Source organism: Fusarium graminearum, chromosome 1 (genome assembly GCF_000240135.3).
Source record: "Fusarium graminearum PH-1 chromosome 1, whole genome shotgun sequence".
NCBI classification, from domain to species: Eukaryota; Fungi; Ascomycota; class Sordariomycetes; order Hypocreales; family Nectriaceae; genus Fusarium; species Fusarium graminearum.
This window is the reverse complement of record NC_026474.1, coordinates 10,033,643-10,056,976: the sequence shown is the minus strand read 5'-3', so window position 1 is coordinate 10,056,976 and position 23,334 is coordinate 10,033,643. Positions and strand designations below refer to the sequence as shown.

The window sequence follows — 23,334 nt, the reverse complement described above, 5'->3', positions numbered from 1 at the left end:
TCGCTTGCATGCGCCACATTTGGCCTGATATTTAGGGCTGCCATGATCAGCGCCTCATCACCGTGAGGCTAAGGGGCAGTACGTACTTTTGGAGCTCACCCCACGAAAGGACAGACAACGGCCCCACCTCGGATTGAATCTCAGGCGCATCACCAAGGTGTTCTCAAGGGACGTTTTCAGGGACAACACTTATACGCAATTGTAAAGAATCATACAAGCAATAACCGTCAAAATGGACCCTTACTCTACCGAAGGCGAATTGATCAACATCCACAACTACTTCCACCAGGGCCAGTACCAGGAAGTTGTCGACTTCGATACCTCGTCCTTCTCCCCTGACAACGCCCTGCCCGTTCGCGTCCTAGTCCTCCGAGCTCGACTGGCTCTTGGCCAAGCTGAAGATGTCCTCGACGAAGTGAAGGGTGAATCCGAGCCCGAGTTCCAGGCTCTTGGTGCTCTTGCTGAGCTGAACTTGGGCAAGACCGATTCCGCAGTCCAGACGATCGAGAAGCTTGTGTCTTCGGCCGCCGACAACACAACGGTTCAGGTTATTGGAGGAACAGTTCTTCAAGCTGCTGGAAAATCTGAGGAGGCTCTTGCTCTCCTTACCCAACATCAGGGAAGCCGTATGGAAACCCGAAGCTCAACTATGCTCAGAATTATACTGACCGCTATTATCTAGTCGACGCCGTCTCCCTTATCGTTCAGATTCACTTGCAACAAAACCGAACCGACCTCGCTCTGAAGGAAGTCTCCGCTGCTCGACGATGGGCCCAGGATAGTCTCTTGGTTAACTTGGCCGAGTCTTGGGTTGGACTGAGAGTGGTAAGCATGGTACGACTACGAGTGACGCCTTTTACTAAGACAATATAGGGTGGTGAGAAGTACCAGCAGGCTTTCTACGTCTATGAGGAGCTTGCCCAAGCTCCCTCGACTTCATCAGTACGCAGTCTTGTCTCGCAAGCTGTCTGCGAATTGCACCTTGGACGAACAGAAGAGGCACAGGCTGCCCTGGACCAGGCTTTGGAAAAGGATGCCAACAACGCCGATGCCATTGCCAACTTGCTCGTCCTCAATGTCATCTCTGGCAACAAGTCCGATGAGTTTACACAGTAAGTTTAACCACTATATGCAGTGATTCGACACTTACATCTTGCAGGAAACTTCAGAGCGCCAAGCCTGATCACCAGTACCTAGCCGACTTGGAAGAGAAGAGCGCCCTGTTCGACAGAGCTGCCACGAAGTACAGCCCCAAGGTTTCAGCATAATTTTGAACTTGGGTGTATGAATTGCTAGATTTAATGATGGGCACACGGTTGATAGAAGAATTGCATCCCTTAGCGACGAGTATCGAGATCTTGTGTATGTGTTGTGCCGTAACAGCTGGCAAATGGCGTATGTAGTGCCTCTATGTTTATAAGAAGTCGGGCAAAGGCCACAGTGATGGAAATAGAACAAAAAGTCTTTCTTATTGCTAGGATCTCGTCTCGCAATCTGTTACTGCGAGCGTATTCCGTGGGTTGGTTCTTATTTGTGGCTCTGACAGTACCTATATATCTTTACCTCCACTTAGTCAAACTTCTAACGACAACTTTGTATGATATCATTCGTATGGAGCAAATGACCACAGGTCGCAAAACCTATCATGCGCGCACGGAAATGGCCATGCGAATAACGGAACAGGCCGTAAGGTCATGATGCATGAGGATATTTTATTCGGTTGAGCCGGCTTATTTGCCTCGCTCATGAGTTAAGAAACCAGAACACCCATAATCTGAGGAGTCCATTCTTTCTATCGCCGTGAATCCTGAAGCCCCATCATAAAAAAACGGTAGAAGCTCATGTACCCATTGTCATAAACGCATCGTGACGGCCCACACGAAACTCCCGTATTTCCCAGCCAAGATATCATCATTCGCTAACGCTCGACTCGGCTCTGAAGCCTTGTTACAGATCTTTCCCTCTAAACAGGCATGAATTGATCATTTCTTCTTGTTAGGGAACTTGGGAGCACCAATGTCAGTGCCTCGGAGCTTGACATTGAGCACGCGCTCCATAGCACCGAGCACCTTTTGGTCAGGTGCAGCGCTACCTCGCTCGAATTCAGCGACGACAGCCTGGGTGGTGTTGCAGCGGGTAGCGAGGTCCTTCTGGGTCATCTTGGGCTCAATCTGCTGTCGGGTCTTTGCGATGACGTCGCCAACAGTCTTGCCGATGGTGTTGGGCTTGATGATGTCGTCGGAACGGTCAACCTTGGTCATACGCTGACCCTCAGGTGCGGAACCCTGTGTAAAGTGTTAGTTGATGCGTACATTGTTTTGGTATTGGTTGTACATACGGCGTTGGCGGAAGAGTACTTCTTCTCGGTAGTGAGACCTCCAGCCCGTTGGGCAGCGTTGAGAGCAGCCTTTCCTCGGACAACGGTCTCTCGCTGAGCATTGCCAGGGCCACGAGCGCGGCTGCCGATCTTGGTTGCGGTATCCCAGTCATCCATTTTGAAGTTTGTAATGTGGCTTGGAAATGTATATGTGTGGTCGAAAGTGGTTCGGAAGTCGGAAGGAATTATAATAAGGAAGAAGTGTTGATTGTTGCGTGAGTGAGAATGGAATATAGATTCAGCTCGGGGTTCCGGGCGACAAAGAATTTATGGAGAAGGTGATGGAATGGGTGGAGGGGCTCGAGGGGGCACTGAGTCAATCGGCGGAGGTTTACAATTGGCACCGTGCATCGGTGGCCTCTTCTCCTGGGCTTACTACATGCTGCGCCCAGCGGTGCTCTGCCCTGGAAATGACAGTGCGACAGTGGCAGACTGTAGGTGCGAACTTTGTTTCGCACCGCCACTGGTGGCTTATTCACTCGCCTCTTCCCAGTCCATGGAAGGTGCTAGACTTCTGCCGGGACCCTTCCATTTTCTGCAGGGTTTGATCTTAAGGACGGCCTGGCCGACCTGGGATCTGGGATCTGCTCAGGTCGGTATGACTGTTAGAGAGAGATTCAATCAATGACGACAAAGCGGGACTGTTGGAAAGTGACGCGCTCATGTTCAGTCTGATGCGCATTTTCCGTCCATACCTAATTTTATGCACAGATATTCGTGTTATACATTATCGCCAGTGATTGATGACTAACCAGCTTTTTCACTTTGTACCTGAGACGTTGACTGGTTGTTGTATAGATCCAGTTTCCCTTACTGGCAATCTACCTTGGTACCTTGATGGACAACACCAGAACCTCGGCATGCCTACGTAATTATTGAACTGAAACTACTTTAGATATTCAAATATTCATTCCCCTCTTCTCTCTCTTGTGTGTACTCTCGCCTGTGCCGGCTGGGAATTTTCCCTAACTTCATCAACAGACATGCCCTACCCTTGACCTTGCTTATGGACGGCTTGTCCGAGAACTCGACTCTTCTGTCGGCCGTCCTCGTTGCTGACTTTATTGACCGAGTTGCCGAAAGGTGGTTATATCTCTTGATCACTGGCTTGACAATATGGCTGTATCATTCTCTGGTGGGCAGCCCTGATGTTTGGCTTACCCTAAGCTTCATAGCATGGAAACACTCAGCAGTCACCATCCTTTTACGATATATCGACCTGGATCAACTATCTCTCATCACATTAATTGCTGTGGTAGCATGCTTCTTTGGATATAATGTCCTACAAAGGCTGGTACCCGACACCAACAGTGGTCAAACTGGCGACCCTCGACGAATGCTTGCACCTTGCCGAATAACACACTCTCGACTGTTCCCCAAGAAGCATTCGTTTTGTTATCCATATCTTGCTGTTGGAGTTCCAGTAAACTTTGCAGAGAACAGTGATGGCATGATATCGATCAATGGGCCTACATCAACTTGGATGTCGGGTTTATTCAGACCAAAAGCTTGGTTTAGTATAGATGCTACTCACCATTTTCAACGGCAATCTTTACACACCAGGTTACGAGGCAAGCTAGACGCTTATCTAGAATCTGAGGTTCGTGGCTCTATTATAATTAGACTGGCTCTGAGCTGACAGTAATAGGATGTTGATCCATCGCAATATCCTCATGCTTACCTTGTGACCTCGCCGCCGCTTCTTGGTTTTGGCTACAGCCCAGTGTCGATTTGGTTTTTGTACTCCAACGACAAGATATTTTCAGCAATAGTTGTCGAAATGCACAACATATTTGGGGAGAGACATTCCTATTTCGCTGCTCGAAACTTCGAGGCTGAGGCCAAGCATATACAGGATGGAAACTCGGATAACCAAAAGCTTCAAAGTCCTCAAATCAAGGCAACAGTACAAAAGGAATTCCATGTCTCGCCATTCAATTCTCGCAAGGGTTCTTACTCGGTACTTGCGAGCGATCCTCTTGGACCTGACATGTGCGGGTCTCGTGGACTCGACATTACCCTCAATCTCTTCTCGTCCAAAGGCCAGTCAAAGCTTATGGCAAAGTTGGTTTCCGAAAAGAAGGCAATTGATCCGCGCGATATGAGTGTTGCCCAGAAGGCCGGCTTCATCTTGACTTGGTTTTGGCCAACCGTTGCTACCCTTCCTCGATTCATCAAGGAGTCTGTCGTTCTTCTGTGCAGACATAATCTTCACTTTTGGTACCGACCCGAACCTCGAAAAAACAGTATAGGGCGGCCAAGCAGTGATGTCGAGAAGGTCCTTGAAAGAGTATTTCGCGCATATTTGCGGAATCTTGTCGAGCGATCGCCTACGCCAGTCGTCGTTCGATACACACCAAGCGGAGATGCTGAAGTCTCTGAAGAGGTCTTGAGATCGCCTTTGGCAACCGACTCAAGCGAATCTGCAAACGAGATCAAGATTCAGATTTTGACACCAGTCTTTTATTCACGATTTGTTCATTATGCGCATGATTCAGAGGCTGTCTTTTGTGAGCTCGCTGAAAGCTGCACATTTTGGACCGACAAGCCCGAGCAATTGACAAACATATTCTTGAAGAACGGATCACCATCTCTTCATGCGTCAAGTATCGTCGAATATGCTTGGTTTCAGCTCATCAAAAGCATGAGACGCCGACCGCGAAAGATCGAAAGACCTTTGACATCTGTAGACAAATCGTCACCCCCGACTACCGGCATTGACATTCGAGGTTTTCGCATTTCATCTATGGACGCCTTTGTACTTGGGCAAGAAAATGCCAAAGCGAAGAGGGCGTACAGAAAGGCAGTTCTTCGAGTATTTTTGGCCGACCGCATCACTTTTGGAAGTACGGCCCTGCTTGGCATGATGGAGCTTCTGGGAAGAGCAGGCATCTTATGGACCCTAGCGTTTCTTATCGCTCGTGGCTTCTCATGATGAGCGTACAATTGGTTGCCCAAGGTCCACCGGGACTCAACACTTCAAGATGAGAGATAGGAGAAACCGTTGTTTCATCAGCAGTGATACATATTCACTTTTCATGCTCTACCTGGGAAGAACTGCGCTTTGACCGACACTGGATACGCTTGATACGACCATAGGAACAGGCTAAACTGGCGTTTCGAGATCCTTCACGCCAACCAATCAGCATCACGAACCTTGAAGCCCCAGTGTTGAGCTCTCCACTGCCCCGCGACTTTCATCATCGCTTTGATTAAGCTGCGAGGAAGCTCGCTCAAGCCTGTGTTTTTTTGTCTGGACAGAAGTCAATGGCTACGCGAGCTCTAGCCATTGTCAGAATGGGTCTTACTGCAACCAAACGATACTACGGCATTCCTGGAAAAGCTCAACACATGCATGTCAAATACTTCTAATTCCAAATACCATCGTATAAGCCCCCGCTTGGTCAACCTGCAGGTTGGTCCCCGAAGAATTACAAATTCCTCAGTCAACGTCACACGGCACTTTGTTTACCAGGGGCGTCCAACGAGCTAAGGCTGATGATTTGAGATAATGATACGCATGCACGCCAGTGGGATAACGCTACATGTCGATAATGTTCCGACGGTCCGAGTATCTGGCATCCATTGATACTTTTTCCATTGATGGTTTGCCAAGCACTTCATGATATCGTCAAAGAAGTTCAGGCTAGGCTCGATGATGTGGGCTTTTGGTTAAGCTCTACTCTGATCCCATCAACGCATGACATACCTATACAGGCATTGTAAACAAATACTGTCTCGTACAGTTGCACCCAAAATATGCAGCTCCAGTTTATGAAGACAACACACCCCCAAGCTGAATATCTTGTCCAACGTCATCCAATCACCGCCCCGCCAACAAAGGCTTTCCCTGTTCATCACATCGTCACCCTCCACATTTGCCAACAGGAGTTCGGGACTTGCCTTTACCCCGCTACGACCCCTCATAGAGCTTTCGAGAGCTCCTCATAAGCTTTAAAAAGCCCGTCGTCTCCCAGATTCGAAAGTTGTATTAGTCCAGACATTCATCGCCAACTTTGAACAATACACCAGCGTCCAATTCCTTCCAAATCTTTCACAATGCCTCTCTCCGGACACTGCCTCTGCAAAGCCGTCACCTACAAGGTTGACGGTGAGCCTCTCGTTGTTGGCTACGACCACTGTGACGACTGCCAGCGTCAGAGCGGTTCCACCTACTGTAAGACTCCTTTTCTCTGGACACGCGATAAGGACAATTGAACAAAGCTAACGTTGTTTTCAGCTCTCGTTGCTGTTGTCAAGAAGGACAAGCTCACCATCAACGGCCCCGTCAAGACCTACTCCGGCACCAAGGGCTCTTCTGGCAACATTGTCCACCGTCTCTTCTGCTCCGAGTGCGGTTCTCCCATCGCCCACGACCCCGATGCTGCCCCTGAGATCATCGCCCTGAAGGCTGGTACTCTTGATACCGAGATCAAGAAGAACCTCAAGCCTGTGAGTACCACCAATTGCATAACCAATTCACAATAACTAACATTTACCAGGACACCGAGATCTGGACCGTCGGAAAGCTGCCTTTCTGCCAGGAACACCTCGCCAAGCCTTTCAAGCACATGCCCGAGTAAGGAATTGCATGTCAAAATATGATTATGATGATGTAACGAGCCGTTAAAATGAGGCCGAGCGCCCGAAAATAATATAGTGGAAGAATACAATTACCCCACAAACACTCCGTACCTGTTATCGATCCTCAATCAGTGACTGAACCATAATCTTGGGTGTTATGAGCCGTATAGCTACATGGCTTATAATCATATTTCCATCCATTCATTGAGTATTGTTTTATATAGACAATAATAAGAAGTCATGTATGCGAAACTCTGCTACTGTATTAAGAGGGTATCTAACTAGTGTATCTTGCCATCATGAAAGCATTCAATCTATCTCATCAAATTCATACTCCTTTCCTTTTCCTAGACTCCTTTTATATACCAACCGTAGTCATCAGGCTCATGCAAGTGCAATGCACACAAACATCATGACAGCCGTAGCCATCATGACTGCGGGCTTCACATGCCCCACGGTAGAAGCCTCAGGGAATGCCTTCTGTATACGACCAGTTTCGCTGGCGTGTGCGGTAAAACAGCTTGCTGTCCCACAGTCGTAACCGTCAGGGCAACATCCAGCAATAGGACCGGCGTCTCTGCCACAGAGAAACCAGCCATCCGCACAAGTCGATGCGGGTCCAGGAGCAGGTGGCGCATCGGTTGCAAGAACGACGATCGTGGCGCCGTCGGTAACGATGGTAGTTGAAGGAGCTGGGCAATTGTGTGTATCGCAGTTTCGATCGGTTCGGCAGCAGCCACCGCCGTGAGTTGCGAGACAGCCATAGAAACCCGTAGGACAACCTGTTTGTGTATCTCCATCTTCGGACGAGGTGGTTACAGAGGTGCCGGTTGGACGATACGGTGCGATGCCAGTGACGGAGCCAGTAGCTGTCGTAGGTGCAGTGCCTTCCGTCTCCGTCTCCGTCTCAGCTTGGGAGACAGTCGTGGGTTCTTCTTCTGCCGTTGTCTCAGCCTTTGTCTCGGTAGTGGGCTCTACTGTAGGCTCTGCGGTTGTCTCCTGGGCGGCTGTAGTCGGCGCTTGGGTTGTGCTTGTCGGTGTCGCAGAAGCACTTGGAACACCTGTTTGCTGTTAATACCGATCCAGGAACGGAGCACGGATGCATCTTCACTTACATCCAAGACCTTGACATACGTATCCTGGGATACAGCATCCGCCACCGAGGGATTCCGGGCAACTCGCGGCTTCAGATGGACATGACCCAACGCCTCCACCACAGGAAGCCCCGTCCGGACAGCATGCGACACCTCCAGCAACGCTATCTCCAACTTCTACACAATATGTTCCTTCTTGACAGCATTTGACCTCTGGGTTGATGTCAGAGCAGATGTTCATCCCCTTAGGACAAGACGAACTTCTCTGCAGTAGCGCTAATGCCTCTGCGGCACGCCGTAACATGTTATCCCGGGATTCTTCGCTATGAGGGGCAAATGCTGGGCGATAGAACCGCTCAGTGCCGTTGAGTTTTAAAAGTTCGTCATCCTGATTATCTAGGAACGATATCGCAGCGGCAGCAGCATCGCGGGGAGAGATTATTTGCAGCGGCGCAAATGCGAGATGCTCACGGAGGAGTTTATCGTTGGAGCCGGGAGCGAGCTTCTTGATAGCTGTTGGCGAACTCGATTCGGCAGCAGCTTGTGAAGGCAGTAAAGCGGTGAGAGAAAACAGTATTGTAGAAACGGGCCGCATCTTTGTCTACAAAGTGACTGAAGTTGAGGAATAGATAATCCAATAACTCCGTGTGTTGTGTCTTGACTGAAGTGTTGGCGGTGAAATTAAGATGAGAGGCTCTTACACCGCCACGCAATACCGAATGACCCGTTGTTAGGCGAAATATCGCCTATATGAAAATAACGGATATAAAGTGAATGCTGAATGAGTTGGCAAGTTGCAAATGTGAGGGGAAGAGAGGAAGTGAGGCCGCTATTGAGGCTTATCCGTGGGTATGACAACTTCCATGGACTTATTCCTAGTTGGGAAATTTGTAAACAAATTCGGTGGCTGGGAGACGGCTAAGTAAAGATATGACGAGCTATAAGATGGAACTTGGCCAAGAGGTAAATCTTGGATATTAATTTGAAACTTACTTATTACTAGACAACCCCTGTCGATAATGATAATGATAGTCATGGATTCCTGAGTAAACGCCCGCGACTAAAGTTTGAAGTCATGATGATGGCTGGGCGGGATGGCGTGCAACGTCATGCAGGGTCTTTCTTACATGAAGACTAATGTAGCAACGTTGGAACGCCCAAACTCCACAACCTCTGAATCGGTAATTGATATCCAAGAGAGAACTGACATGAGCAGGCATTTCTTTCTTTTTTGTCTCATTTATTCCTAATCCTTTTATAAATCGTAATCGTACATATTTTACATGCCTCATCCCCTATCCAAGCGCCGGCTAAATGCATCGTGGTATACATGAGTTGTAACAATGACATGTGCCCCACGACTGTGAAGCTTCTTAAAACATCTGTTCGTTAGATTCCTCAACCTTCTCCTTTTCTTCAGAGTTTGTCTCTTCCTCCTTGGTAGCAACTTCGGTCTCTTCCGTTATCGTCTCAGACTGCTCTGCGATAGTAACAGACTCAGTCTGGGCTTCCTCAGCAGGCTGTGTCTCGGTCTCTACAGTAGTAGCGGTTACGGTCTCCTCTTCAACAGGCTCGACAGCCTTAACCTCAGGTTCTTGCTCGGTTTTCTCGATTTTCTCGTACTTGACCTCGACCACTGGTTCCTTGACGAAAGCATGGCACAAGAGTCCAGCCGCGACACTGACGTTCAAACTGTCGACGCAGCTTCCCTGAACAAATCGAGGAACCGATAGTTCGTAGTCAGAAGCGACCTTGACAGGCTTCGATAGACCATGACCCTCATTACCAAGAACCAGCAGACAAGGGTGGTCATTTAGTGGGCTCGTGGACTCAATAGAGTCCAAAGAGATGAACTTGTCGCCATGTCTTCGAACCAACTTTCGGTCAGGCGGTGCCACTGCGGCATAAGTCTTCCAACCAGCTTTGCCAGATTCTTCGACGAATTTCACAGGATCGTCAACCGTGAACAACGAAATCTCCTCCACTGCACCAACAGCAGATTTGAGAACGACTGGGGTGAGTGTAGATGAACCTCGGTTGGTGATGCAGACTGCGTCTACACCGAGATAACTAGCAGTACGGATGATGCCTCCCAAGTTACCTGGGTCCATGATCTCATTCAGCAAAAGGACGAATGGCTTGGGTGTTACATCGTTGGATCGTCGGGTGAACGTGTCTGTACCGTTCACCGCTGCCTCTTCTCTGGTCTGATAGTCAAGGTCGACGTGGAACCCAAGACGTCCAGGGCTCTCCTCCAATTTGCCGAGCGACTTAATAGGTAATTGGGGTAGAGGGGAAGCTTCAAGAACGAAGCCGTTATGAGGTCGTCCCATGCTCATCTTATCCATAATTCTTTGCTCGTGAGTAGGCACGGTCGTGATAGGTACTCCATGCTTCTCTGCCATCCGGGTCATAATTGTGTTGTCCTTGTTGTCCATCCTGTTTTCGCCACCATAGATGTACAGGTTGTATAATTTTCGTCGGTTCTGCTCCAAGGCTGCTTTGACTACTGATCGACCATAAAGAAACTGGGAAGCGGCAGTCGTGTATTTGATAGTCATGGCCATCATTCCATTTCTCTGTGCACGCTCAACAGCATATACATCGCTGGAATCTTCGTCCGGGCTGTTCCATCGATCGTTCCGAGTATTGTCCCGCCGAGGGGCACTGCGATTGGAGTTGTCGAACCTTTGGGGCGGTTTGTCAGACCACCGGTCAGGACGTCTATCTGAACGATCGAATTGACGATCCGGACGATCAAACTGCTGCTGCGGTCGATCAGGTCGTCTGTCTGAACGTTCGAACTTTTGCTCTGGGTGATCAGACTGCTGTTGTGATCGCTCAGGTCGTCGTTCGTGTCGTGAAGTTCCGTCCAGTTCCCCAAACTCAAGTGCACGATCTCTTGCAGCTTGTCGGAAAGACCGTGGCTGAATGGGTTGCTTCACTCGCAGTTTATCGGCCACCTCTTTGAGGTCGCCATACTTCATTCGATGCACCAAACTTCGACTCCCAAATTCGTTTTCAGGGTCCGCAAATCGCTTTCTCCTCGTTCGGCGGGCGGTGCCATCTGCTTCCCTCTCCTCTTGGGCAGCCTTTTCCTCATCCTTCTTTCTCAATTTCTTCCTTAGATTCTGTTCTTGACGCCAGTTTCGTGTGTTGGATTGTGCACCACGATCGACGGCTCTCGCACTAAATTTATCCGCAAAGGGATCTCGACGGGCAGGGGGTGCTTCACGACGGTTGTAAGACGTTTCACGCCTGGGTGATCGAGGAGGTCTGTCGAAGGAAGAGGGATTGGGTGCACCAGGTTCTGTTCTACCAACTTCCCTACGAATACCCCGGTGAATGGCTGAGAGTCCTTTTCCACGAACAAAAACGGGGGCAAAACTCTTTTGAGCAATATGAAGCCTCGACAAAGGCTGAGAAAGGGCGGAAGCCCTCAATTGAGCAGGATATATCATTGCATAACGTGGTTGTAGTTTGATAGATAGTTTTGTAGCTGCAAGCCTACTTGGTTTTCACTTAAGACCCTCATAGAACTTTCAACGATGACCCCACTAAATCCTTTTTTTTCTGCCAAGTACTTCACAAGGGTTCAGCGGGCGGTGAGATTGAATATGCCATTTTTAGTGCATCATTAGTGTGCTTGTGCTTAATGGGCTGTAACTTTACGCGTGTGAATGCGACAGTCGCGTTGCCCTGATGCAAACCAAAAGCTAATCTTGAACTTCGATAACAAAACACTCGCTATGGAGCTCTGGTCGCGTCAACTTCCCACTCAACTTCTTTTTCATTCAAAATTTGTAATAATTTGTTTCTTTTGTTCTAGGTGTTGGCGCTTTACAGCAGAGTCGAGAGCGCAATAAACCCCGCCAAATCCTCGACGACCGCATCGGCGCATCTACGAATATATATAACACTTGATCGCACCAGCATAATGGAAACGGAGAGCATGGACCATGACCCCCTCCAGGGCCACGTGGATCAGGATGAAGACGCTATTGAGCGATCGTTGGAGTTATTGCGAGCGGACCTTTCTGAGCAACATATTCCTGTGGACGTAGCCATGATGGAAGTGGAACAAACGTTGCCAAATCAAGACAACGATGTACGAGAAGCGAATGAACCAGACGAAAAAGAGGAAGAAATACTTCGAATCGAAGGAGATATTTCGGATGAAGTCAAACCTCCCACGAAACCAAGCTACCGAGTCCAGGTTGTGGTTCCAGAGATCTCTTTAGAAGAGCGCGCCCAATACTCCTTTGCGCACAGCCATATTGTCGAATCCGTGCTGGGCGAGGCCGTTCACGATACTGTCGAATACCGGGTCGAGTTCACAGATGGAAGAGAAGAGTTGGTAGGTGGATATTCTTTTTATTCAAAGAGCAGTTTCATCTGCTCATGGGCGGCTCTCACGAGCCCCTATTGTCATTTTATCCAACAGCCACTGCTTTCTATTGTCTCGCAGCTTCAGGTTTCGGTGCGGAGGATTCAGAATCGCAGCTATTTTTCCACGGCCTGCCTTATTCACTGCAGAGCTCACAAATATATACTCTTCTATTCAGCAGCCCCGCACCACTTCTCCTTATATAGAGGCCTTCTCTTGCTTAGAGATCGCCTTTTCTTTTAATTTCTTCCTGCACACACACTTCGATCTTAGCTACAGGACACTGACCTCCTTCAAAGATATCATTCACACAACTTGTCGCTCTCGACAACGGAAGAGCTGCCCTAGCCCGGTTCAACCAAGGCTTAGGGCCGCTAGATTTCGAAATCATGGCTGGCACACGGAAGCGAAAGTATGCGCCCGAAGACGACTGGGATTCTGAACATGAGTCTGTCATCTCAGATCAGATGGATATCGACGATGAAGAAGACGAAGAACCCTTCGGAACAAAACGCATGCGCCACTCACGCCTTCGCTCCAGGGAGAACACCAAGCACCTCTCCCGCAGTCCTTCTAAAACTGACGAAGATGAGCTCGATGATCTTGAGCCAGAGCCAGAGCGCCCCACCAGATCCCTTAGAGTTCGCCAGGCCAGACAATCGACTAGCGCATCCTTTAAGAACAGATTTGGTAGTCAAGATCAGGATGAGCTCCTTGGAGATGTTCCCCCAGCGTCGGAGGAAGAAGATGACGATTTTATGCCCATCGTTGTTTCTGACATCAATCCGAAAAAGGGGCGGCCCAACAAGGCACTTCAACGATTACGACGACTACAAACAAAGAGTATGCGACAGAAGGCTCTATCGCAGAGACCCTCACGCCACAAGTCTAATGACTCTGACATTGAATTTGAAGCTCCTCGGCGTTCTTCTAGAGCGACGCGGAATACTTTGAACATGCAAGATGACGATTTGATGGACGACGAATCTCTCTATACTGTCGATGACAGAACCCCCGGCGCCCCAAAGATCGTGTCTGTGAGAGAAATCTTTCAGCCGCTGTCTGCTGAATCAGAATTCGCTACGATGCACATGGATACTTGCCAAAGTTGCGGCGGCTCACGCCATCGGGGCCAAATGATTTACTGTCAGGGCTGCACGCTCTCATTTCACAGGTCCTGCATCGGTCCTCGCAGCACTCGTGAGCACATGGTGACAAAGGTTGGCGAGGATAGCTTTGTCTTGCAGTGCAAATTCTGCATAAAGGTCCCCAGCAAGAAGGACAACAACGCTCCCAAGCACGATATGTGTCAGGCATGTAAAGCTCCTGGTAGTAGCTGCGCTCCCTTTTCCAAGAAGAAAACATCCCGGCAGGAAGAGAAGCTTCGCGAGGAAAATGATGGCGTTGATCCAGTCACTCCTGTCTCCCCGAAGCTCATTAACAACGCTGGGCACGTCCTTTTCAGATGTGTCGAATGTCGCAGAGGTTGGCACGTCGAGCATCTTCCTGGCGCTAGAAGCGGTACCATCGGGACAGATCTCAAGTCTGAGCGCCTCAAAGATCATTCTGTTGATTGGCGTTGTAAAGAATGCGCTACTAGCCGCCACAAGATACATCGGCTTGTTGCATGGCGACCGGCACGAAAGGACCTTGCGAAACAGGTTCCTCGACCTACGTATGACCAGGTTCGAGAGGATGACAAGGAGTACTTGGTCAAATGGGACAGTCGGTCGTATGCCCACTGTGTTTGGAAATCTGGTGCTTGGGTCTATGGCAAGGCAGCTGCTAAGATGCGTATAGCATTCAGCAAGAGAGACGCCGCCGAAGATCTCCTCAAGCTAAACGAACAAGACGCCATTCCGGGCGAGTTTCTCATGCCCGACATTATATTCAATGTCAAAGCGGACCCATCTGTACGAAAAGGAACACGAGAGCAAGAGATGAATAACCTGGCCCATGTCACAAAGATCTTTGTCAAGTTCCAGGGCCTAGGTTACGATGATGTTGTATGGGACTCGCCACCAACAGACGAAGACGGCGAGATATATGCCTCTTTTGCTGAAGCATACTATGAATACGTCGAGGGCAAGTACTTCAGCAGTGAAAGTCAGAACAAGATCAAAGAACGAGTCAAGGCTTTCAAGGCCGCACCGTTCGAGGAAATCAACACGCAACCTGCTGGTCTGACTCGGGGAAAGCTCATGGGCTATCAAATTGAAGGAGTCAATTGGCTGCTTGGTAACTACCACTCGGGGCGCAGTGTTGTTCTCGCCGACGAGATGGGACTGGGAAAGACGGTCCAAGTGGTAGGTCTTGTGACCTCACTTGTCCAAGACAGCCCAAAGGTAAGTCAAGTCATCTAGGAGGCCACGGTGATTAATATACTGACTTGGAGATAGTGCTGGCCTTTTCTGATTGTCGTCCCCAACGCCACATGCCCCAACTGGCGCCGTGAGTTCAAGCAATGGGTACCAGAGCTGCGGGTTGTTGCCTACCATGGTGGACGAGAACCGCAGGCACTGGCCTATAAGTATGAGCTGTTTCCCAACGGGTCCACAGACATGAAAGCCCATGTCGTGATCATGTCATATGATTCGGCTCAAGACCCCGCAACAAAAAACCTATTCAAGTCAATCAACTGGGCAGGTCTTGTGGTTGATGAGGGCCAACGCCTGAAGAACGACCAGAACCTTCTGTATGGTGCTCTACGCTCCATGCGCATCCCCTTCAGACTCCTTCTCACAGGAACGCCGTTGCAGAACAACAAGCGAGAGCTGTTCAACCTGCTACAGTTTATCGATGACAAGCAAAACGCCGCGGAGCTTGATGAGGAGTATGAAGTACTCGACAAGGAGACGCTTCCCAAACTACACAACAAGATCCGGCCTTATTTTCTGCGCCGAACCAAGGCCGGTGTGCTCAAGTTCTTGCCACCCATGACTCAAATCATCTTGCCAGTCACAATGACCGTGATTCAGGAGAAGCTCTCTAAGAGCATTATGGCAAAGAACCCAGAGCTGATCAAGGCCATGTTCTCCAACAGCAAGATGAACAAAAAAGAGCGTGGGTCTCTCAACAATATCTTGATGCAACTGAGAAAGTGTCTTTGCCATCCTTTCATGTACTCCGAAGCTATTGAGGAGCGTCACCATGATCCCACAGTGCTCCAGCGCAACCTCGTGGAGGCGTCTGCCAAGCTCCTCCTCCTACAAGTCATGCTTCCGAAACTTCAGGAAAGAGGTCATCGTGTTTTGATCTTCAGCCAGTTCCTACAGCAGCTGGATATTATTGAAGATTTCCTCAGTGGCCTGGGTTACGATTACCGCCGTCTCGATGGTAGTATCGGTAGTTTGGAGAAGCAGCGACGAATCGACGCCTTCAATGCCCCTGAATCGCCCGTCTTTGCATTCTTGCTCTCCACAAGAGCCGGTGGTGTTGGTATCAACCTTGCTACTGCAGACACAGTAATCATCCTTGATCCCGACTTTAACCCGCACCAAGATATCCAGGCTTTGTCCCGTGCGCATCGTATCGGACAGAAGAAGAAGGTTCTCTGCTTCCAGCTCATGACAATAGATTCAGTAGAGGAAAGAATCATGCAGATTGGTAAGAAGAAGATGGCGTTGGATCATGCTCTGATCGAGAGCATGGACGACGATGAACTGGCTGGTGATGATCTCGAGTCAATCCTGAAACACGGCGCTCAAGCGCTCTTCAATGACGACTACGAGAAGAAGTCTATTCATTATGACTCTGCTGCTGTTGATGCACTTCTAGATCGAACAGTCGAAAACGAAACCAAAGCCGATGACGGGACCTCATTTTCTTATGCCAAGGTATGGTCCAACGACAAGTCTGGCTTTGAGGCCGGTCTTGCTACAGAAGAGATGGCCGAACCAGAAGCCATCAACTCGAGCGTATGGGACCGTATTTTAGCTCAGCGAGAGGCAGAGGCACAGCGACAGGCCGAAGCAAATCAAGAGGTCCTTGGTCGCGGCAACAGACGCCGTCAAGTAAGTCGTCCAAAGGCAACATGCTTGGCATTATTAACTAACACTGGAATAGGCCATCAACTACAAAACCGAAGCTGCAATTAACCCCGTGCCTGGTGACCCCGAGGCGGACTCTGCAGATTCGTCAGACGACTTTGCTGGAGGTGACTCAGGAGACGAATCTGAGGAGGATGCATCAGTGCCAAAAGGTAAACGCCAGAAGAGTTCTTCTGTTCAGCAGGCAACTCCATCTACAACACCAGTCAAGAACCCAACCTCGAAAGACAGAATTAACAAAAATGCAACACAGGCGCCGAAACGGACGCTATCCTCGAGCTCGAAAACCCCAAAGCCCGCGGCAAAAAAGGGCAGCAACTCCACAGCCAGCAAGTCCAAAACGCCAACAAGCCCCGTAAAGAAACAGCAACCGGGCAACAACGGCAAAGGGAATGGTCAACGTGGAAAAACGGCGGTCCCCAAAACACCAACCAGCAAGGCTACGGCCAAGAAAACCGCATTACCATCCCCTCGCAAAACCCCTACCAACAAAAAGGTGGCCAAGTGATTCCCGGAGGCTCTACCGATTCGGCGAGGTACACAATGGGTAACCACGCCTACCAGGGCTACAATGCACCCCCTGTACCACATCAACGTGTGGTTGTCACGCAGAGCCATCCTCCCCCTCCTGACCAAATAGTCAACTTTAGAAGTGACAGGCTTTACTCAGAAGCTGAAGTCAGGCTGGCACTTGACTACGTCCAACATTCAAATTCCGATACATGCACTAAACAAAAGCATAGGGCTCTTTTAATGGACCGATTAAGGTCATTGACCCCAGAGAGCGCAGTACAGCATACATAATCATGTTTTTTTTTGGAGATAGAGAACCCTGGGTCGGCCTGCGCAAGCAGCCGCCCAGCATATACAGCTCACCGATATTCGATACGAATCGAAACCGAACAAATCGTTTACTTTCCCGGTATATTCTCTCTGATCATTTGCTATGCCAGAAGGCAACATGCGCATGGATGAAACCTGTGGTAGTGGAGGCAGACTACAAGCCGTTTCCCTCCTTGTTTGAGGTATAGGGAGCGCAAATGATGGTCATCATACCACAAGACAGGTCATTTGCTAGATACTTTGAAATCAAACGTCAACAAATAAACGTGCGTCTCAATCCTGGTTTCGTGATTAAGAACAAATGCCTAAAGGTGTGTGGCTTGTAAGAAAACAAACTCTCGCTGCAAGTAACCGTAGGTATTTGCTTTGCAGGGCACGCCTCAGCCAAACTCGAACCTCCAAGTGTACTCTCTAATGCTATCATGATTCCAAGTAACAAGACAAACCCATAGCTCCAAAAGTTTAAGTTGATAGGTATTTGCTTGCTTGCTCACAGCCACTGAAAGCAAGTAGGCCCGAGTCGGTTCTAGCACAGTCCATGCCGAAATATAAAAAGGTGCATGATGCCTGCCCGTTTGTTGTTTGCCAACGCACGTCATGAAGCTATATCCTGCCTTCCGTTACCCGTGTCCCAGCTACTAGCCGCATGATAATCCTGATGGCGGTGTCCAAGGTGTTATCAACTCTTATATTCATTGTTCTGCACTTCTTTGTTGTGTTTGGAACTATCTACTATTCTCTTAACTTGGGACTCAGCATAATGCAGTATCAAGCGCAAACCCAGAACTTATCCTCTTCGTATCAGGGCAACAACCCCCCTTCCGCCCCGAGAGCTCCGGGTGTTCATCGCGGGACTCAGGTTCCAAACAATCAATTCGATGGCCCAAGACCCCCTGGCCTTATGAACTATCCAAGCTCTATGAACCGCCAGCTTTTCCGCTCCAACAGCCATCCGCCAGGTGCATTCATGAGCGGATATCCTGCTGGTGTGGCTTATGGTAGTTTCCAACAAAACTCCTCCTATCAGACATCAGCACCACGGAACGTAGCATCAGGCAACTGGCGAGGATCTCAGCCGTCTGTCGATGGCCAAGTCTCCCGTCTTCCTGGAGCCAACACATATCCTCCCATGGGTTATCCCTCTCAAGCACCCTCGCAATTTTCCTCGGTCAACAACAATGGCGGGCCAGTGAGCATCTCCGACTGTCTCAATGGCTTCGCGTATTGCTTAAAGCGATCTAATGGTCGATACACCAGACTGATCCCGGCAGACATGCTCCCAGCCCTGAACGAGCTCCCAGCAAGTCAGATCAGTGCCCAGGGCATGGTCCTTCTGCCTGACCTGAACATGAATCCGCCTCAGGGGATTATCGGCATGAACCAACCTGTAACGTTTAAGGTACGTAAGTCAATCACAATCAACACAGACAAAGAAAGCTGAGTGTGTATACTCAGTCATCTGATGTCCTTCAGGTAGTCCGGCTTTTCTTGTTCCTGTCGTCCGCGATCGTCGTTTATGCTCATAGAGTGCTAACTTGGCTGTCCAGAACAAGATTGACCATATAGTCGCGAAAACCTCGCCTGCTCAGCAGCGCCCAACCAAGATCTACTGCGACAAATGGATCCACGATGGAACATGCGCGTTTACCCAGCAAGGATGCAAGTACAAACACGAGATGCCCTTGGACAAGGCCACACAACAGTCTCTTGGGCTGTTCCATGGCTTTCCAAAGTGGTGGAGAGACCATCAAGAACAGCTGCAAAAGCAGCACAACAAGAACTCGTCTACTACACGCAGCCAACCTGTCCTCCAAATAGATTGGCGAGGTGACAGTGACGAGGATACGGACAACGCCATTGCGATTCAAGCCCCGATTGGCGCAGAGAGACTCCAGCCGCCTTTAAAGGGTGACAGCCTCTCTCAAACCCACGAGGGTATGTCCACCATTGTTGAAGAGCGCCCGAGAACAGGGTCAGAGACAGACTGTGCTGTTAGCCCCTCGACAGTCCAGGGTCGGCACGGGTCGTCATCGCGATCCTCTACTGGCTCGCTTGATCATGCTTATAATAACCGCTAGTAAGTCTGTCGGGCAAAGCATACGGGAGAGGCATGGCTAATCGACAAGTTCTCAATATCATTAAGATACACGACAACCGACCAGGGTGAAAGGAGGTCTGGAGTAGCGCTGAGTTTCGGCAGAATTACTATAGGCTAGATATCAGATTTCGCAAAGAACAGCCAATTAGTATAGATAACACTATGAAGCAGTCTCAAGGTCTTTTTTTTTTTTTTTTTGGTTTAAGTTGAGCTTGTTAGACGCGAAACTCTTACCAATGGATGTATAGGTCATTGATTGAGTTTAAAGTGTTGGGGGGTTACTAAATACCTATCTACCTTAGTAGGAAGCTGATAGATTCACGTGGTTCTAGTACATTTGTCACGGCTTCAAAATTGGCCGTGAAGAGTCAGTCTTTTGGGGTAACATGAGCTTTAGCGAGTTGGCCACACGATTTCAGAGGCAGGATCTTTGTGTAACTTGAAGTGGCTGCATGCTCGTTATCGAGATTGGCCTAGATAATGTTGTACTTTGCCGCGCATGGTCGGTTGATGTTTGTGTGAGATGAAAATCGGAGGTTTGGGCAAAGCAAAATTACATAAATGTTTTTCATGAAATGTGATGCTTTGAAAGAAAGATGTTTGTTTTATTTAGGAGTGTCAGGAGGTTGATGGAGTTGGCTTCTCTACTCGCGTGACGATGAAACTACCGCCATTAGGTAGTTAGAGGGGCAGCTCCTTCCACTTAAGCATGTCGCATTCTTATCGATAAGGTAAGCTTCATCGGCTATTTCGCGGCTCTTTCCCCAAACGTCACCACCCCACCAACACGGAAGCTATGCTCATGAGTGCTGCCTTGAGGTCAACAAGTGACAACAAAGTTCATCCCTCCGAGCTTTAATTTTTGTATCTCGGAGTTTGAAAATAGGAAAACAATTCGGATCGGTGGCTCTCTTTTATATCATAGAGCATGGGCTGGAGACATTCATTGTAAATCCATCATCATCATCATCGGCCTCGCCTCCACATCGCATCGCCTCATACCTCACTCACCCTCAACATCCGCAATCGTTGGCCTAAGAATAAGCTTGACGATCCGCGATTGGTCTCAGAATGGACGCTGTGACGGCAACTTTGGCTGCCTTCTCGCCAACTCAGGCTGCGACTGAATCTGCCAAAAAGTACGACTCCATCATAAAGGAGCATATCGGTGCTGTGAAGTCGCTGTTATCCAACCAGCGCCAGGCCATCAATGAGAATACAAGCCAAATCCTACAGGTACGCCTCACATTTCTGTAACTTTCACATTGTCCAACTGACTTCTTCAGGTCATCGACCCCTCAATCGACTCCATCGCATTTCTAGCCATCCTCCATTCATCGCTCTCAAGCCCAACTCCACCACCAGGCATCGATCGACGCACGCTTCTTGACGAGACCTTGCGATTCCTTCTCAATTTCAACCCCCTTCAGGTTCGATATGTTGGAGTGGTATTTCGAAAGCTTCTCGAACATGTCGCTGAAGGGAAGCTATTCACAGTACGTGCCCTATAACTAATTTTGTAGCATTATAGATAGCTAACTGTTGGGTCAGTCAGCAGTTTCTGTGGAGGCTGTAGCCAGTGCATTATTGCGACTCGATCCCACGGGAAGTATGTTCACATCTACTCACTTGGCATTGGTCAAGATCGCGTATCAGACCACCTGGATCGAGCCTGCATTAAAGGTTTTGGATTGCGACACCACCTTCTTCCCTGGCACGGTTGGCCAAAAAGACTCGAAGCCGCTTTGCGATAGCAGCCTGCACTCCGCCACATTTATCTCGGTCGACACGGGCCTGACCGAGTCAGTGAAGAGCACTACTATCTTGGAGTACTACCACCTGAGCGCGCTTTGCTACATGTCGCAACGGGACTGGACGAAAGCCCATCGAGCCCTCGAGCATGTTATCACATACCCTTCCAAGGATAAGGGAGTTGCCAAGATCATGGATGAAGCATACAAGCGATGGCTGCTAGTTGGTCTGCTGAAGGATGGAAAGGAGCCAACATTGCCATCATATACTTCCCTCCATGCTAAAAACACCTACTCCACACTGGGGACGCCATATCAGAATATCGCCACTCAGTTTGCGACTACGAACGCAGGCCAGCTCAAGGCTGATGTCGAGGCAAACCGTCTTGTTTGGGAGGAGGATGGTACCTCGTCTCTAATCGCAGAGGTGATTGCAGCTTACCAAAAGTGGCAAATCATCAACCTTCGGGATATCTACAAGCGAATATCCATCTCACAATTGCGCCAGTCCACCCTCTCTGCAGAGACAGGCGAGAATCTTCCGGACGATGACACAGCGATACACATTGTACGAGAAATGATCGATTCTGGCTTGTTAAAGGGCGACCTGGAGTCGAGTAACGACGGAAACGAGCTCTTCCTACATTTCCACGACGATAGCGAGACTATGACAGAGGCGGAGTTTGCTCAGGAGATTGCCCAGCGTTACCACAACATTGAGAACCTAGGAAAACAATACAAGGCAGCCAACGAACGACTAAGCAGCAGCAAGGAATACGTTAAGCACGTTGTCAAGGAGCAGAGGCGGGCTGATAAGGACTCGGGCGACCCTGGAGTTGGCTTCGATTCTCAAATAGAAGATGAAGATCTCATGACAGGCATCATGGCACATGGCTAGAAAGCCAGGTTATCGGCCCTGTCGTGTCTTGAAACTTGCTGTTGAATGTGACAAGCTTATTACAGGCACCTTGGGAGGAACAGTATCCGCTTCTAAGCGGGCTCTCAGTAGTTGTGGCATTGCGGTACAAGGCCTCTTATCAAGAGAGTTCCTGGTGCTACTTCACATAGGTATGAGTAATGAAAATAAAGATACATCGTGTAGGTGTAGAAATGCCAAGTTGAATTAAAAACTTGACTCAATCGAGGTCAAGTATGGACCCTCGGGTGAAACTTTGATACGTGAAAGCAGACACATGAACGCCGAAGTTGAGTGCACATATTGGTTGAGGCTCATAGGGTTATTGGTATTTACACTTCCATGAAACTCAGTGCTGAATACCGCCGCATTCAAAACCATATACAAGAGAGCGATGCCTCAGTGGAACAGCCCCTACCCACCATCTCCTCCCCAACACTATTACTATTTGTAGTTCTTCTCAACTCTACATCATCACCCTCATCTCGAACTTATCACATCAGACTCGCGACACATAGCATCTACCTATCTTGACAACATCACGATCAATAAAATGGTAGTGACACGTGCGTCCGGGGCTTTGGCCTTGATGGCCATCGCCCTTCCCATCATCCAAGCAACACCAGCCATCCCCATCGGCGAGAGCATGGAAGACAAGTCGGAAACCCGCATCCCAGTCGTGGACTATCTCCTCGACCCTTCTATCCCCACCGGAGATGGCATCGACCGGATCATTGATGTCATGAAGAAAGAAAAGGAGGAGAAAGCGATCGTTTCTCGAGCAGAACCCGCAGCTGCCAGACTCCCCTGGGGACGACTTTACCTTAACAGGGAGGAACAGCACATCCCAGACGACGATGACGATTCCGAGCGACACGAAATGAGGTCTCACGGCAAAGTCAAGCGTGATGTGGTCGAGGGTGTTGTGGATGATACCGGGTCTGGAAGTGCCTATGAGACCGTCCACCACAAGACTTTAGACACGAATGAGACGACTACTGCCAACGAGCCTCGATACAACAGGATGGAGCAGTATGCTCAACGTCCTACACTTCTTCACGGCAAGACACACAAGGTGCTACCTCAGATAGAGAAGGCCAAGTCGAAACACGATTAAACACAGTTGTTGGAGTATTGAAGGGGCGAAATCAGTCATGGATACATGTATGTTCACTACAAAAACAAGCCGAAGAGGGATGGGAAACAAGAGATGGAATATCAGAGTCAATCGGTTA

At 49.2% G+C, this 23,334-nt stretch overlaps 11 protein-coding genes across 11 annotated transcripts; 8 read left to right on the top strand and 3 right to left on the bottom strand.

Annotated features, from left to right (window-relative positions):
• Positions 1-156: 156 nt before the first annotated feature.
• Positions 157-1,557, top strand: FGSG_10180 (uncharacterized protein). Its single transcript, XM_011320820.1, has 4 exons — positions 157-626; positions 683-825; positions 874-1,112; positions 1,160-1,557. Exons 1-4 carry the CDS (start codon positions 233-235, stop codon positions 1,266-1,268), a joined length of 885 nt encoding a protein of 294 aa, XP_011319122.1. The 5' UTR covers positions 157-232; the 3' UTR covers positions 1,269-1,557.
• FGSG_10179 (multiprotein-bridging factor 1) lies at positions 1,494-2,631 on the bottom strand. Its single transcript, XM_011320819.1, has 2 exons — positions 2,339-2,631; positions 1,494-2,285 (listed from the first exon to the last, which is right to left on the bottom strand). The coding sequence occupies exons 1-2, from the start codon at positions 2,492-2,494 to the stop codon at positions 1,983-1,985; spliced, it is 459 nt and encodes a 152-aa protein (XP_011319121.1). The 5' UTR covers positions 2,495-2,631; the 3' UTR covers positions 1,494-1,982.
• An 860-nt stretch (positions 2,632-3,491) lies between these two features.
• On the top strand, positions 3,492-5,279 carry FGSG_13712 (uncharacterized protein; the record flags this gene model as incomplete). Its single annotated transcript, XM_011320818.1, has 2 exons — positions 3,492-3,977; positions 4,026-5,279. Coding segments are annotated over 2 exons (479 nt in total), but the record flags the coding sequence as incomplete, so codon positions are not given.
• FGSG_10178 (uncharacterized protein) lies at positions 4,158-5,312 on the top strand (the record flags this gene model as incomplete). Its single annotated transcript, XM_011320817.1, has 1 exon — positions 4,158-5,312. One exon carries the CDS (start codon positions 4,158-4,160, stop codon positions 5,310-5,312), a length of 1,155 nt encoding a protein of 384 aa, XP_011319119.1.
• Positions 5,313-6,380: 1,068 nt separating this feature from the next.
• FGSG_10177 (uncharacterized protein) lies at positions 6,381-7,094 on the top strand. The gene is made up of 3 exons (XM_011320816.1): positions 6,381-6,554; positions 6,618-6,829; positions 6,880-7,094. The coding sequence occupies exons 1-3, from the start codon at positions 6,437-6,439 to the stop codon at positions 6,958-6,960; spliced, it is 411 nt and encodes a 136-aa protein (XP_011319118.1). The 5' UTR covers positions 6,381-6,436; the 3' UTR covers positions 6,961-7,094.
• Positions 7,095-7,345: 251 nt separating this feature from the next.
• FGSG_10176 (uncharacterized protein) lies at positions 7,346-8,650 on the bottom strand (the record flags this gene model as incomplete). The annotated part of the gene is made up of 2 exons (XM_011320815.1): positions 7,346-8,022; positions 8,077-8,650. The coding sequence occupies 2 exons, from the start codon at positions 8,648-8,650 to the stop codon at positions 7,346-7,348; spliced, it is 1,251 nt and encodes a 416-aa protein (XP_011319117.1).
• A 778-nt stretch (positions 8,651-9,428) lies between these two features.
• FGSG_10175 (uncharacterized protein) lies at positions 9,429-11,516 on the bottom strand (the record flags this gene model as incomplete). The annotated part of the gene is made up of 1 exon (XM_011320814.1): positions 9,429-11,516. The coding sequence occupies one exon, from the start codon at positions 11,514-11,516 to the stop codon at positions 9,429-9,431; it is 2,088 nt and encodes a 695-aa protein (XP_011319116.1).
• Positions 11,517-11,992: 476 nt separating this feature from the next.
• On the top strand, positions 11,993-17,295 carry FGSG_10174 (uncharacterized protein; the record flags this gene model as incomplete). The annotated part of the gene is made up of 5 exons (XM_011320813.1): positions 11,993-12,412; positions 12,742-14,787; positions 14,842-16,455; positions 16,508-16,643; positions 16,745-17,295. The coding sequence occupies 5 exons, from the start codon at positions 11,993-11,995 to the stop codon at positions 17,293-17,295; spliced, it is 4,767 nt and encodes a 1,588-aa protein (XP_011319115.1).
• A 958-nt stretch (positions 17,296-18,253) lies between these two features.
• Positions 18,254-19,412, top strand: FGSG_10173 (uncharacterized protein; the record flags this gene model as incomplete). The annotated part of the gene is made up of 2 exons (XM_011320812.1): positions 18,254-18,733; positions 18,882-19,412. The coding sequence occupies 2 exons, from the start codon at positions 18,254-18,256 to the stop codon at positions 19,410-19,412; spliced, it is 1,011 nt and encodes a 336-aa protein (XP_011319114.1).
• Positions 19,413-20,503: 1,091 nt separating this feature from the next.
• FGSG_10172 (uncharacterized protein) lies at positions 20,504-22,081 on the top strand (the record flags this gene model as incomplete). Its single annotated transcript, XM_011320811.1, has 3 exons — positions 20,504-20,668; positions 20,719-20,928; positions 20,984-22,081. The coding sequence occupies 3 exons, from the start codon at positions 20,504-20,506 to the stop codon at positions 22,079-22,081; spliced, it is 1,473 nt and encodes a 490-aa protein (XP_011319113.1).
• A 607-nt stretch (positions 22,082-22,688) lies between these two features.
• On the top strand, positions 22,689-23,216 carry FGSG_10171 (uncharacterized protein; the record flags this gene model as incomplete). The annotated part of the gene is made up of 1 exon (XM_011320810.1): positions 22,689-23,216. One exon carries the CDS (start codon positions 22,689-22,691, stop codon positions 23,214-23,216), a length of 528 nt encoding a protein of 175 aa, XP_011319112.1.
• Positions 23,217-23,334: the final 118 nt, after the last annotated feature.

Coding starts and splice junctions, on each gene's coding strand:
- FGSG_10180 (XM_011320820.1), top strand. CDS start 233: ATGGACCCTTACTCTACCGAAGGCGAATTGATCAACATCCACAACTAC. Junction 826..873: donor CTTGGGTTGGACTGAGAGTG/GTAAGCATGGTA, acceptor AAGACAATATAG/GGTGGTGAGAAGTACCAGCA. Junction 1,113..1,159: donor AAGTCCGATGAGTTTACACA/GTAAGTTTAACC, acceptor TACATCTTGCAG/GAAACTTCAGAGCGCCAAGC.
- FGSG_10177 (XM_011320816.1), top strand. CDS start 6,437: ATGCCTCTCTCCGGACACTGCCTCTGCAAAGCCGTCACCTACAAGGTT. Junction 6,555..6,617: donor TCAGAGCGGTTCCACCTACT/GTAAGACTCCTT, acceptor CGTTGTTTTCAG/CTCTCGTTGCTGTTGTCAAG. Junction 6,830..6,879: donor TCAAGAAGAACCTCAAGCCT/GTGAGTACCACC, acceptor AACATTTACCAG/GACACCGAGATCTGGACCGT.
- FGSG_10179 (XM_011320819.1), bottom strand. CDS start 2,494: ATGGATGACTGGGATACCGCAACCAAGATCGGCAGCCGCGCTCGTGGC. Junction 2,286..2,338: donor AGTACTCTTCCGCCAACGCC/GTATGTACAACC, acceptor CACTTTACACAG/GGTTCCGCACCTGAGGGTCA.